At 36.0% G+C, this 12825-nt stretch overlaps 2 protein-coding genes across 2 annotated transcripts; one reads left to right on the forward strand and one right to left on the reverse strand.

Moving 5' to 3' along the window:
* Nucleotides 1-859: 859 nt before the first annotated feature.
* On the forward strand, nucleotides 860-7770 carry LOC132041015 (probable protein phosphatase 2C 59). The gene is made up of 9 exons (XM_059431751.1): nucleotides 860-1014; nucleotides 1114-1298; nucleotides 3062-3189; nucleotides 5489-5587; nucleotides 5678-5836; nucleotides 6443-6529; nucleotides 6615-6706; nucleotides 7099-7173; nucleotides 7308-7770. Exons 2-9 carry the CDS (start codon nucleotides 1216-1218, stop codon nucleotides 7464-7466), a joined length of 882 nt encoding a protein of 293 aa, XP_059287734.1. The 5' UTR covers nucleotides 860-1014; nucleotides 1114-1215; the 3' UTR covers nucleotides 7467-7770.
* Nucleotides 7771-7959: 189 nt separating this feature from the next.
* Nucleotides 7960-10116, reverse strand: LOC132041014 (pentatricopeptide repeat-containing protein At5g66520-like). Its single transcript, XM_059431750.1, has one exon. It carries the CDS (start codon nucleotides 9894-9896, stop codon nucleotides 8007-8009), a length of 1890 nt encoding a protein of 629 aa, XP_059287733.1. The 5' UTR covers nucleotides 9897-10116; the 3' UTR covers nucleotides 7960-8006.
* Nucleotides 10117-12825: the final 2709 nt, after the last annotated feature.

Genomic DNA, 12825 nt, shown 5'->3' on the forward strand with positions numbered 1-12825 from the left:
TTTAATATTATCTTGATCGATATTCGTCATAGTGTGTGCATCTCCTAGACACTCATTCTTTCCGATCCTCAACCAAAAATAAAATTAATTCACAAAAATACTTGCGATGGAAAATAAAAAACTCAAAACTAATCCATGAGGATCAATCATTGAATTAGTGATAGAACATAAACATTGATTGTAATAATATATGTTAAGAGTTGTAAACACCTCATTGCTCCATGCGTTGCCAAGTGTTGGGCAACCTTAATGGCAGTTTTATTTGGACAAGTTTTCTTGTCTTTTGACCAATTCTCTATCATCACCTTACCTCATTTTTAGGTCATTTCTTTGTTAGCTTGGTCCCCAATCTTTGACATCATCACCAACAACCCCCTTCCCACGCCTCAACCCCTAAAAAAGGGGATAAATAACATATTTGATTCCTCAATTAATGATAAATTTTGAATATGATCCTCGAAATATATAATTCAGCATATTCAACCTTTAATTAATTAAAATATGTGTTTTTGGATCCCTTACTGAAGGAAACATCTTATATTTGAATATTTTTAAATTTTTATTACCGTTAAGTATGAAGTAATAATACAAATTTAACATAACATATGGACAATCTGTGAATATGCATTTAAAAAAATAAAAGGATCAAAAGAGCACATATCAAGTAATTCAAGATTAAATATATTTAGTCAGATATCACAAGGATTAAAATTATAATTTAATAATAATTGAAGGACCAAAAGTGCTATTAACCCGAATCTTTGCTTTGACATAATTTTTTGGTCTGTTGTTAAGGGAAATATTAACCACGCAAATCTTTGCTTTGACATAATTTTTGGTCTTTGTGTCCCTAATGTACAATCATTTACCTAATTCATTTTAAAAAAAAAAAAATTAACAACCACCACCTCACCTTTTGTTTCTTTCTTGTCCATTTTCTCTAAAATTCATTTGCTTTTTTTTTTTTTTCTCTCTCTATTGGGTTATTTTCCTCTTTTAATTCTTTTCCACTAGGTAATTTCTCTACATAATTATGTTTAGTTACATTTAATTTCAAGATTGATTATGTTCTTAGCTGTAGATCTGAATAGGATCTTGATATTTTCTTTGCAGAGCTGAATTGATAATTTTGCTGATTGAAATGAAAGTTTGGGATTTTGGTGATAATAATTAAAGCATTGCAAATTGGTTATAATCTTGATTTATTGGATTATAATGGGTTATTTGAATTCAGTATTGTCATCATCTTCTAATCAAGTTCATGCTGATGATGCACCTGTTAGTGGTGGTGGTTTAAGGTAATCTCTTCTTTAATTATAGATTTATTTGTTTTTGATAAAGTTATATAATTTTTATTAATTAGATGGGAAAATCCCGCGTAAATTATAGGCGGATCCAGAATTTTGAGTATGGGTTCTTGATTCTTGAAAAGGGTGTTTATTGGGTTCTGAATATATTAAAGGGAAGGGCAGCCCGGTGCATAAAGCATCCTACGTTAGCAGGGTCCGGCAAAGGGTCGGACCCCAAGGGGTGTGATGTAGACAGCTTACGCTAATTCTTGCATTAGTGGTATACGCTTCCGCGGCTCGAATCTATAACCTATGGGTCACACGGAGACGTTGCTCCAAGGTTCCCCTTCAAAAAGGGCAACCCAGTGCACTAATCTCCCTCTATGTGTGGGGTCCAGGGAAGAGCCGGACCACAAGGTTCTATAAATTATTGATAGATATTAAATAGATTTCTTAACACAAATCCGAAGTTTTTAGCCAAAGTTACTGGATTCTGCCGAACCTGTAACTAAAACTCTAGCTCCGCCCCTAGTATAAATAACACACGATCATATATTTACTTGTGTTTAATTCTTTATGGCTGTTGAAAATTCTGTTGGCTGCGTTACGTTAGATATTTATGAATTGTCCTTTCTCATTTGTGTGATATTTGCTTGATTTGTTTTCCTCTTGGGTGATGGATGCCCGTGCCCGGTCTTGTTTTAGTTGTCGGAACCCTTAACTAGAGTAATTTGCCATTGAGCTAAAATTGGTTTCACGTTCGCTGACTTCCAAATAGATTTGACATTTGGATTGAGTTTGGATTGGCTCACTCATTTAGGAAACTAAGAGAAGAGGGAGACAGATTAAGACAGAGAGCGAGATATATGGGTAAAGTTAGCAAAAAGAGAGATGATTGGACATGGTGGGTTGATGTCGTTTCTTCTCCTTGGAATGTGGTTATGAGTTGTATTTGTGAATGAAATGTGCAATCTGTATCATTGGTCAGCTTTTACTTTTATTAATTGATGAATGTTCGTCATAGAGATATATGTAAATAAGCAAGTAACAATTCATATTTGCTATTGAAACACGTGTTCAAATTGTCTCCGCATTCAAACAATTATTATGTTGCCATATGTCCCTGAAGATAAGGAAGTCGGTGCTTAAGTTGCTATCGATGTGTTATTGAATATGAAAAATAACTTTTGATTTTCTCTCCAGTTATTTTTTCTTTCACTTGATCCCAAAAAAAAAAAAAAAAAAAAAAAAAAAAAAAAAAAAAAACTGGAGAGAAAATCAAAAGTTTGATTATGCATGATAGCTATGACTCTAAACCCTTGTGGTTTTGTAGATACAATGATGTCTTATTTACTAATATTTCTTATCTTACTGCTTATAAAAACCATACTTAAAGAAACTGCTAATTTACTTTATACCAATTTCGTACTCTAATAAAGTAGTTACCTGTTTACGTGCTTTCCAAGTGCATCATGCCTCATGTGAATATCAAATTAAGCTCTTAATTAGGTTACCATTTAGTCCATGTCATTTTGACAATTTTCTGACCATAAAACTAATTTATGGCGATTCAGATTATTTGCAGTTGTGTTTGTTCAGGACCATTTGACATTATATTCTGGCTGATCTTTCTACATGTCATCTTATCCAGAAACCCCCATCTATCTTTGAATTCAAATTGCTATCATTGTGATTGTTTGGGCTTTAATATAGTTTTATATAATACAAGCAATGCTGCAAAGCTGTAGTCTAACAGGTGCTATGCATTGCAGTCAGAATGGAAAGTTCAGCTATGGATATGCTAGCTCCCCGGGAAAAAGGTCCTCCATGGAGGATTTCTATGAGACAAGAATTGATGGCGTAGAAGGAGAGATAGTTGGTCTCTTTGGAGTTTTTGATGGTAACTTTTCTTTCTCTGTAACTTCTACCTGACTGGAATAAAGTGTCCGCACTAGAATAAATGAGAAAAGACAGATCTTCATTTGTTTATATGTTTAGGCATTTCTGTGTCATTTAAGCTTTGGCAAGTAATAAGACATTGAATCTGATGACTATAAAATATGTCTTAATTTTTGCATGTCAGATTACTGGTGTTTGATACTTCATAGATCCTTATATTTGAACCATTGATATTGGGTTTTGAAGGAGAGGCTTGAGGATTGTGTCCATTGTCTTCTACAAGCATTATTTTTTTATATTTTCTGCTGGATCTAAGAATCATCCAGTCTTCATTCTTCATTCAGAACCTATTCTATGTGGGAAGCAAAGTATCTTCCAAAAAGAATGTCTGAATGATCAGTTAACTTCTAAATGTTTGGAAATTGTCTTGCCTTTGAGTATGTGAGATGGTCAATGGCTTGTCTTGGTTCTAGGCTTCTAGCCATGTTGTCCAGTGCCCCTCTGTTTCCTACTTTTAGTTCTTTCTGTAAAAACTACGAATTGCTTCCAAAGAATAGGAGTCAGCTGGGTATTTGGATTGATCGTAGCTTCTACTCCCTTTTCCCCATCTTTATCTTTTTCGTTCTTTATGTATTGCATGATCTGGCTTACATCTTTGCATTATGGAATTGGCTAGTATATACGGAAGAAAATTGGAAAACCCTCTGCAAGTCCTTGCTGCCCTTCCTGCCTCGGACACGTTCAATGTTCTAGCACACCTCACAAATCTACCTGATTGAACTACACTGCATCTCATGTCTTCCACTTGCAACTGAAAAAATGTCTGATTTTCTAGTAGTGGTAACCCAAAAGAATGGGAGTTAATGAACCGGAGCGCAGAACTGATATGATCTGACTTTTAGGCATTTAGAATAAGAAAGATGAAAGCATATATTGTGGTTCAAGTAGCAAACCACATGCCAAATCCATATTTTGGCTGTGGATTAGTGCTTTTGCTTGGAACCCCATCTCCTCTGTGTTTCTCCTGTTTCTACTTACATTGATTTCTTGCTCACCAACTGTTATCATCTGGTAGCACTAGAAGAATAATGGCATGAGTGCTTTCAATGTATTTTTGGTTATCGCTTGGTAATTTGTTAATATTATATAAAGATTCACTTGAGAGATGCTCGCAATATATATAGGTAAACATAGTCATTTTCATTTAATATTCAGTAGTATGAATCGACGGAGGGACACTTGGAGCTTATTTAATGAATATTTTTACTGTGTCCACTACGGAAAATGTCACATCATGAAACATGTATCACATACGATTTTGCTGACGACAAAAGCAAAAGTGGTCCCGGCATATAGTGTTAGATATGATACCCATGACATTATGGATAGATGTGTTTGACCGAAGTTTGATCATACCTAAGTCGTCTTTTTCCTTTATAAGTTCTTTCTGAAATAGGAAAAAAGGCCTGTTCTAACATGCTTAAAGAATAGGAATTTGTCTATGTTGGAAGCTCTCATAGTTAATTGTCCTCGAGTGTGCGGTTGGATAATGCTTAGAGATTGTAAAGGAAGGAAAAATTTGGAAGGACGAGGTAGAGTTCATGTTGGCAACTGGTAAGTAATGCGGTGGAGCAGCATGCGGGATAAAAGAAGGGAAAGCAACAGCCTGAAGGTGCAGCAGGAAAGAGTCTGGGGCGAAAATCCCTTCTTGGGTTTTGAGGAAGTGGGGTGGGATGGATGTAAAACAGTGAAAAGGAGGAGAAATAGAAGAAAATAATGAGCCTCCTTATTCTGCCAGGATTTCCTTACCTGGTTGAACTCCTCTATGAACTGACCCCTTGACACATTTCTAGCCTCTTACCTGTAATACTTCGCAGGATGAAGCAATATCAAAGCACTGATGGTCAAATCATGAAAACGTGTATGGCATCTCGGTCAAACTTCCCTATATGAGTGCTCTATAATTTGCGTATGCTTTTATCAGTTCATAGTGATGGCATGTTTACTAGAGTAAAAAAATGGGCATTATTTTCCTTATTCCTTGCTATCACTTGCCACTCAAAGATCAGGCATGCTTCATATGCTGCAGGAAGCTGAGGCAGCTCTATTGGCATATGAGCTGTAATGTAACAGGGATTGCACGAGGATACCTATCACTTTATCTATCAATTTGCTTATCTTTGTTATTTTTCTTTTTTCATGCTGCTAAAAGCAAATAATCAGATAGTTCCAATTTCATGCCAAGTTGGTCAAATGTTTTCCAATTTAGTATTTTTACCTGCATTTTGCTCTTATTTCAGGTCATGGTGGTGCTCGGGCTGCAGAATATGTGAAACACAACCTTTTCAGTAACCTGATAAGGCATCCAAAATTTATCTCGGACACCAAATCAGCCATAGGTATCTTGACGTACTGTGAAGTATAGTTGCTATGTTCCTTTTCACAAACAACTTATCTCTATCGTTGTCATTCATATATTTGTTCTGCAGCTGATGCGTACAGCCATACAGACTCTGAGTTTCTGAAATCAGAAAACAATCAGCACAAAGATGCTGGATCAACTGCTTCCACAGCCATCCTGGTGGGCGATCGTCTGCTGGTTGCAAATGTTGGCGATTCTAGAGCTGTTATCTGCAGGGGTGGCACAGGTAAGTCTTAGGCAATTTGATTATTTCTTATTTGGTTTTTGGCTTCTGCTCAGAATATTTCACCCCAAAAGTATGATGCATTTTGGTCCCTTTCATCTGAAGAAGGCATACTCTTTGGGCCATTAACTTGATAGCTAGTGCTTTTGTGATTTTGTCCTTGATGTATGCTGAAAGCTAGTTTGGTCATTTTCAATGAGTTTCTATATCTTAACTCCTCTTTGAAGTTTCTGCTCGAGTGCATTGGGTATTATGCATCTACCGTCATGTTGTTACCAACAGCATCTCTGTTGTTGTTACTTGCTAAGTTGATTTGGTAATTTTTATAATCCTGCTATACTATCTTGGTGAATGAATGCAACGGTAAAAGTTTTTGCCATATGACAAGAAGGCCATCGGTTCAAGTCACAAAAACAGCCTCTTGCAGAAATGCAAGGTAAGGTTGCGTACATAAGACCCTATGTGGTTCGGCCCTTCTTTGGACTCCCACGTATAGCAGGAGTTTTTCTGTGTGTTTGTTCCAGTAGGGTATAGTCTTTGATTACTAATTCATTACGATCCTGTAGTTTTGCTCTGTCACCTGATTGGGGATGCTAATTTCATTCTCAGCTATTGCTGTTTCTCGAGACCATAAGCCTGACCAAACAGATGAGCGCGAGCGAATTGAAAATGCTGGAGGTTTTGTGATGTGGGCAGGTAAGCCTATCACATTGCTTAGTCTTGTATCAGTTGAATTGGTTCTAAATGTCATGCAGTTCCAAACATAATGTATTGTGTGCAGGTACCTGGAGAGTTGGAGGTGTACTTGCTGTTTCTCGTGCTTTTGGTGACAGGCTTTTAAAGCAGTACGTTGTTGCTGATCCAGAAATACAGGTAACTTGAAGAACTTATTTATTGTTTCAATAGATGAATAAGGAAAATGAGAGATGTTCATGTTTTTGAGATGCATATCAAATTTTCTTTGTATGTGTATTTGTATCTTTGGACCTATTCCCTAGATGTATATTTTGGTAGATTTATGGAACTGTTCAATAGTTAAGTCTTTCATTGTATCCTGAAACACATCCTTATCTCTTTCAGTCTTATGCCCAGCAAACATTTGCTGCTTTAATTTTAGGGCATGGGTAACTTTTGGATTACAGCTGATAGCTCGTCTCTTGGGAGTCACTTCAATTGAATTGTTACAGCTCTTTACTTTTTTTTCCCCATCTTTTACACCTATTTTTTTGTGTAATTGTGGACTTAATTTTCTGTTCAAAACATAGGAGGAAAAGGTTGATGGCTCTCTTGAATTTCTTATCCTTGCAAGTGATGGACTCTGGGATGTCGTGACGAATGAGGTTCATAACTCTTCCCTTTTTCTTCAAAGAATCAAGATTCAGAGCTAGATAACTATTGAATAGCCATGATTTCACTTTAAATATCAAGCAGTTATAGTCAATTATCAATTTGATCATTACATATAAATTTGCAGGAAGCTGTCTCGATGGTTAAGCCGATCCCAGATCCTGAGGAAGCGGCAAAGAGGCTGATGCAGGAAGCATATCAAAGAGGAAGTGTGGATAACATCACCATCGTGGTTGTCCGTTTTCTGAGCAACCAAGAGGGTTCCTCACGTGGTGTCGCGGCTTAAGAAGTAATTGCTTTCGATTGCCACTTCTAACTTGTGGTAATTAGAAGACAAGAAAACGCATAGGACGTTACGTAAATATTGAATATAGATAGACTTTCTGGGATTATGATGTAAGGAAACCTTTAGAATTGAACATTGTCAAAGCTTTCTCTAACTTGTAAGAAATGTTCAAGAGTGAATCCGGCCGAGTCAATCCGAAATTTGTTGCTGTTCTGTGTTCAATTTAACATCGCATTTTCAGTAACCTGTTACATACAGTAGCTTGCTAAAAATGAATGTAGTATGGTTTAAATTATTCCACTCATCTATGCTGTGTTTTCTTGTAGTTTTCATCTTATTGCATTTTGATTCAGCAGTAGATAACATAATATGTGATATATAACAACCAAGTTTTCTTTGGAATAGATTTTCATGTTATGTTATATATATGTTCTCTATAACATCATTTCACCATAGCAGCCAAAAAACATCTAGACAAGCGACGCCATTAAAGCAGAAGTATAGACTTTTTTGATCATTGCATCCGTTTCCACCAAAACTTTACCAGTAGTCTTTACAAGAACATTCTCCACCTTTAAAATGATGAAACCGGTTTCTATCTCTAACGATGATTTCTCGATCATAAACCTTTGAGATTAACTTGCTTGCTTGATGACAGTCTTTGCAGACGCGCAAATTCTTTGTAATTCGAAGAATTTCACCAGGCTCACTCTTCAATAATCCAAAAGCAATAGCCAGTTTCTCACTATGGTAATTCAAAGGATTTTCACTTTCCTCCTCATCAATATCCTGTTGCATTCCATCAGAATCTGGAACATAGCCTGCAGATTTAATACTGTCCAACATTTCGTTTACTTTGGCATATATCTCTTTGGCTTGAGGATGGGTTCTTCCTCCTGCAATGAACTCGCTAACAACGCCTTCTAATTCAACCATGGAGAAGCCGGGAACCTTTTTCACTCCCCTGTCATTCATCAACTTTCTTATATTGGCAACATCTTCCCATCTACCAGCATAGGCATATAAATTAGCTAACAACACATATCGACCACTGTTATGGGGTTCTAATTCGATCACCTCCTTCCCTATTACCTCTCCGAGTTCTATGTTCTTGTGAATTCTACATGCACCAAGAAGAGCTCCCAATACACCTACATTGGGACTCATAGGCATTTCGTTAACGACCCTTCTTGCTTCTTCCAGTAATCCAGCTCTTCCAAGCAAATCAACCAAGCACCCATAATGCTCCATTCCAGGTTCAATGCCATACGCTTCTTTCATATAACGAAAATAATGTTTTCCTTCTTCAACCAACCCTGAATGAGCACAAGCACTCAGTAGATTCACAAACGTAATATAATCCGGAGCTACCCTCTTACTCTCCATTTCCTTCAAAACCTCAATAGCAGCCTCACCTTTCCCATGCATCGCTAACCCTCCAATCATACAATTCCACGAAGAAATCCCTTTTCTTGGCAACCTTTTAAAGAACTGAATAGCCTTATCCAAACAACCACATTTGCAATACATATCGATAATCGTTGTAGCCAACTTCGAATCCAAATCAATCCCACTCTTCTTAACATGTTCAACAATCCATTCACCTTGCTTTAACGCTCCAACTCGTGTACAAGCCGATAACATGCTTGAAGCAATAAATCTATCAACAACAACATCCTCAGACATCATCCTTTCGAACAAAGCAAACGCCTGGTGAAATCTATTGCTCTGTACATAAGCTGAGATCATAGCATTCCAACAAACAGAACTTTTTTTCTCCGTAATCGAATCAAACACTCGTAAAGCTTCCTCAAGATACCCCAATTGAGCATATCCACTAATCAATGTAGTCCAAGAAACGTCATCTCTCTCATACATATTATCAAAAACCTTCTTTGCTTCCTCCAAACAACCAAAATTCACATACATATGAATCAAATTATTCATCGAAAACCTATCGAAACCGAACCCAAATTTCATCACATGCCCATGAATTTGCTTGCCTTGTTCAACAGCATTATCTACACAACAAGCTCTAATAAGTGGTGGAAAAGTGAAATTATTTGGCATAACTTTACATTCTAACATATACCCATAAAAGAGTAAAGTATCTCTAAGCATTTGAGATTTCAAGAAACCTCTAATAACAGTGTTGTATATAAAAGTGTCTGGTTTAGGCAATTTATCAAACACTTGGAGTGCATAGTTTAAATCGCCTGATTCAGATATTGCACTGAACTTAATGACTCGACCCATTGTGTCATTGTCATAGGAGAATCCTAGTTTGATAATTTGGGCATGGTATTGTTTTAGTTCTAACATTGTTGAGCATGATTCTATGCCCCTTAATGGTGTGTTAAGAGTGTTGGTGATTTTGTTTGATGATGATTTAGATTGTGGGGTAGGAATAAATTGAAGTACAGATGCCATATTGTATGTTGTATTTTTTTTTTTGGCTAATTTGATATTTTGATTAGTAAGTTTGTGCCATGAAGAAAATACAGATATTTCTAGGATAAGCTAAGGGAGTTATTTAATATGTAAAGATTATACTATAGGACAAACATCTAATTTGAGAGTAATGTGAGATGCTATGTTGCTTCCAATGTTTTGTAAGAACCCTACTAGCACACTCTAGAAAACTAAGGTCCATGTTAAGTTGCTAACACATCACTGTCTTTGATGAGTCCCAGCAAGGTTTAAGGAAATGGGTGAACATAGTAATTTACGAGTTGAAGAGAAGAAAATGATCATGGAAAGATTTCTCGTGTGTAATTCACTCTGAGGATATTTGTCCACTAGTGATATTGTTTATTTTGGATCTAGACCTGCACGATTTTGAAATGCGTCACTATGGTCTAAATTTTGTTTCCTTATATATCTAACATTTCTCTCTTGGTCTAAATTTTGTTTCCTTATATATCTAACATTTCTCTCGTGTTTTGCCTATATGAAATTTGTCTAATTTCGTGACATCCATGATGGAGGGGCGAGCTTATGAGAATATGAGGGTAGGTCAAAAAGAAAGATTGACAGACTTCTAGATTAGCAAGCTTATGAAGGAGTACAAATGACACCTTAGGCGAATCCACAATGAAATTGGAGAGTAAAATGAACAGCTTTATAAGAAATAACATAAGTTCACATGGTATGTGCGCTTTTGGGCTCGATGATGATGTGCGCTAAAGGACAAAGGGCAATTCGCATGAATGCCCTTATCTTGGGGTGGTCTTTAATTTTTGCCCTTCGACACTTTAAGTAATAAAAAAGTAGCTGAAAATATCCCTGACATTGAAAAAAACAAAAACAAAAAAAATTGCAAGACAAGATTTCATAGAAACTATGCCTATTCGGGCAAAGTTACATAGAAACTATGCATTGTCCAGCATAGTTCTATATAAATCAAGTTATCCTACATAACTATGCCACACGACATAGTTTCTGTAGAAATTAGGTTATCCTACTAACTTTCTTAAGTTATCTACGGAACAAGGAAGTGACAAGTTATTAGTTTCTATGTAACTTTACCCGAATAGACATAATTTCTATGAAAATTTTATTTTGCGATTTTTTTTTTTAACTCTATTGAGGTTCGAACCCAGAATCTCTAGTTTCATAAACCAACGAGTAAGGATACTTTGGCCCACAAATTTTCATTAAATGAGACGTAGGGACAAAATTTAAATACCAGCGATTTGAGGGACATAAATTAAAGACCAATGTCCATATGAAGGATAATTTGCGGAAAAAAGAAAAAAAAATAACAAATTTGTAAGGTCTGTTGAGCCAAAGTGAATAATATATGATGGGCTTGATCTGTGACAAGTACAATATCATAGCATGGCACTCCCTCAATAAGGTTGTACGGCAAACCTCAGTGAGGACACCAAGTCCATATGAGGGAAGTATACGATATGCCGAGGAATGAAAATCAAAAAAGGGGCAGATCAAAGAGAAAGATTGCAAGCTTCAGGGCTACCAAGCTTCTAAAGAAGGGGTGCACAAGACACCTTACGTGAATTCCACATTAAAATGGAGGAAAGTGAATAGTTTTATAAAGCATAACACAAGTTCACGTAATACATAAGCTTTGAACTCAATGATGATGTAGCCCAAAGAACAAATTCGTGAGATTTGCTGAACCAAATCGGACAATATATTTCATGAGCCTGGATTGTGACAGTAACGTACCGAAACTTTCGTGAAGACTCAAAAAACAAGAAGAAAAGGTCACCACTATTGGGATTTGGGTTTGCTTCTCGCTGCTATATGTACGCTGTTATGAGTGTTCTTATTCTAGTTAGATACCTGTATGTTCGGGCGTAGGAGTAATTATGAGCTTTACGGAGCCTCTAGTTGGAAATCTTAATTTGTCTTAAAAGTCATTTTTTTTTTCATTTAAGAATTAAAATGAGCCTAAACAGAGCAGACTTGATAAATAAGATTCATATACGCAATTTGAGCTAATTTGGAATTGGATTTTGAAGTTGATTGCACTGATTTGAAATGCTAACTATTTCTTGAAATTTTCCCATAATAAGGTCAATGTGACTTTTAGGAGAATAGTATTGCTACTGACGATATGTGTGACGTATTTTTCGAGTGTGTGTTGAAACTAATCCGACATTTTGTAGTGGACAAAAAAAAAAATTGAACCAAACTAACACAAAAAAAAAAAAAACATAAGTAGGTTTCATATTCAATTTAGTGCGTGAAAAACAGCTAACTGCAAAATAAAGAGTTTGGCCTTTCACGCACTAAATTTGTGCGTGAATGAGCCCATCACAATTTCCTCAACTTCCTTGTCCAAATAGTGCCTTTTCCTTTACTTCTTCAAATCCAAGTCAAACTTCAATATCCACCTAATTCAAGCTAATTCCGAATCAAAATTACTCAATAAAAAACTAAGTGAACCAAAATACCTAACAAAAAAAAAATTACAAAACTATATTTAGCGCGGTAAAATCGCGCTGGCCATTCACGGAGACGGAACCATTAAGCGCTTTAGAGCGATATTTTCTTGCGCTAAAGATTTTTTTTTTTTTTTTTTTTGCATAGCGCGATATTTTTTGCGCTATATATTTTACTTAAAAAAAAATTGGTAAACTTTTTTTTTGTTTGAAAAACTTAGTGTTTTTTCCATACTTTGACCAACGATTAGTCGTGTGTCAAGACTCGAAACGTTAATATTTTATATAGAACACGATATTTTTTTCGTACAATAATGTAGGCCCAATACATCAAGGATACGTAGACGTTCGGATAGTCATTTTAGGGTTGAAAAGGTTAAGTAGGGGTTGAAAAGGTGCCGGATAGTCATAAAGCACGAAAAAATACGCAAGTTCAAAAAAAAAAAACG

The sequence above is a fragment of the Lycium ferocissimum genome, chromosome 12, assembly GCF_029784015.1.
Source record: "Lycium ferocissimum isolate CSIRO_LF1 chromosome 12, AGI_CSIRO_Lferr_CH_V1, whole genome shotgun sequence".
Classification (NCBI taxonomy): Eukaryota; Viridiplantae; Streptophyta; class Magnoliopsida; order Solanales; family Solanaceae; genus Lycium; species Lycium ferocissimum.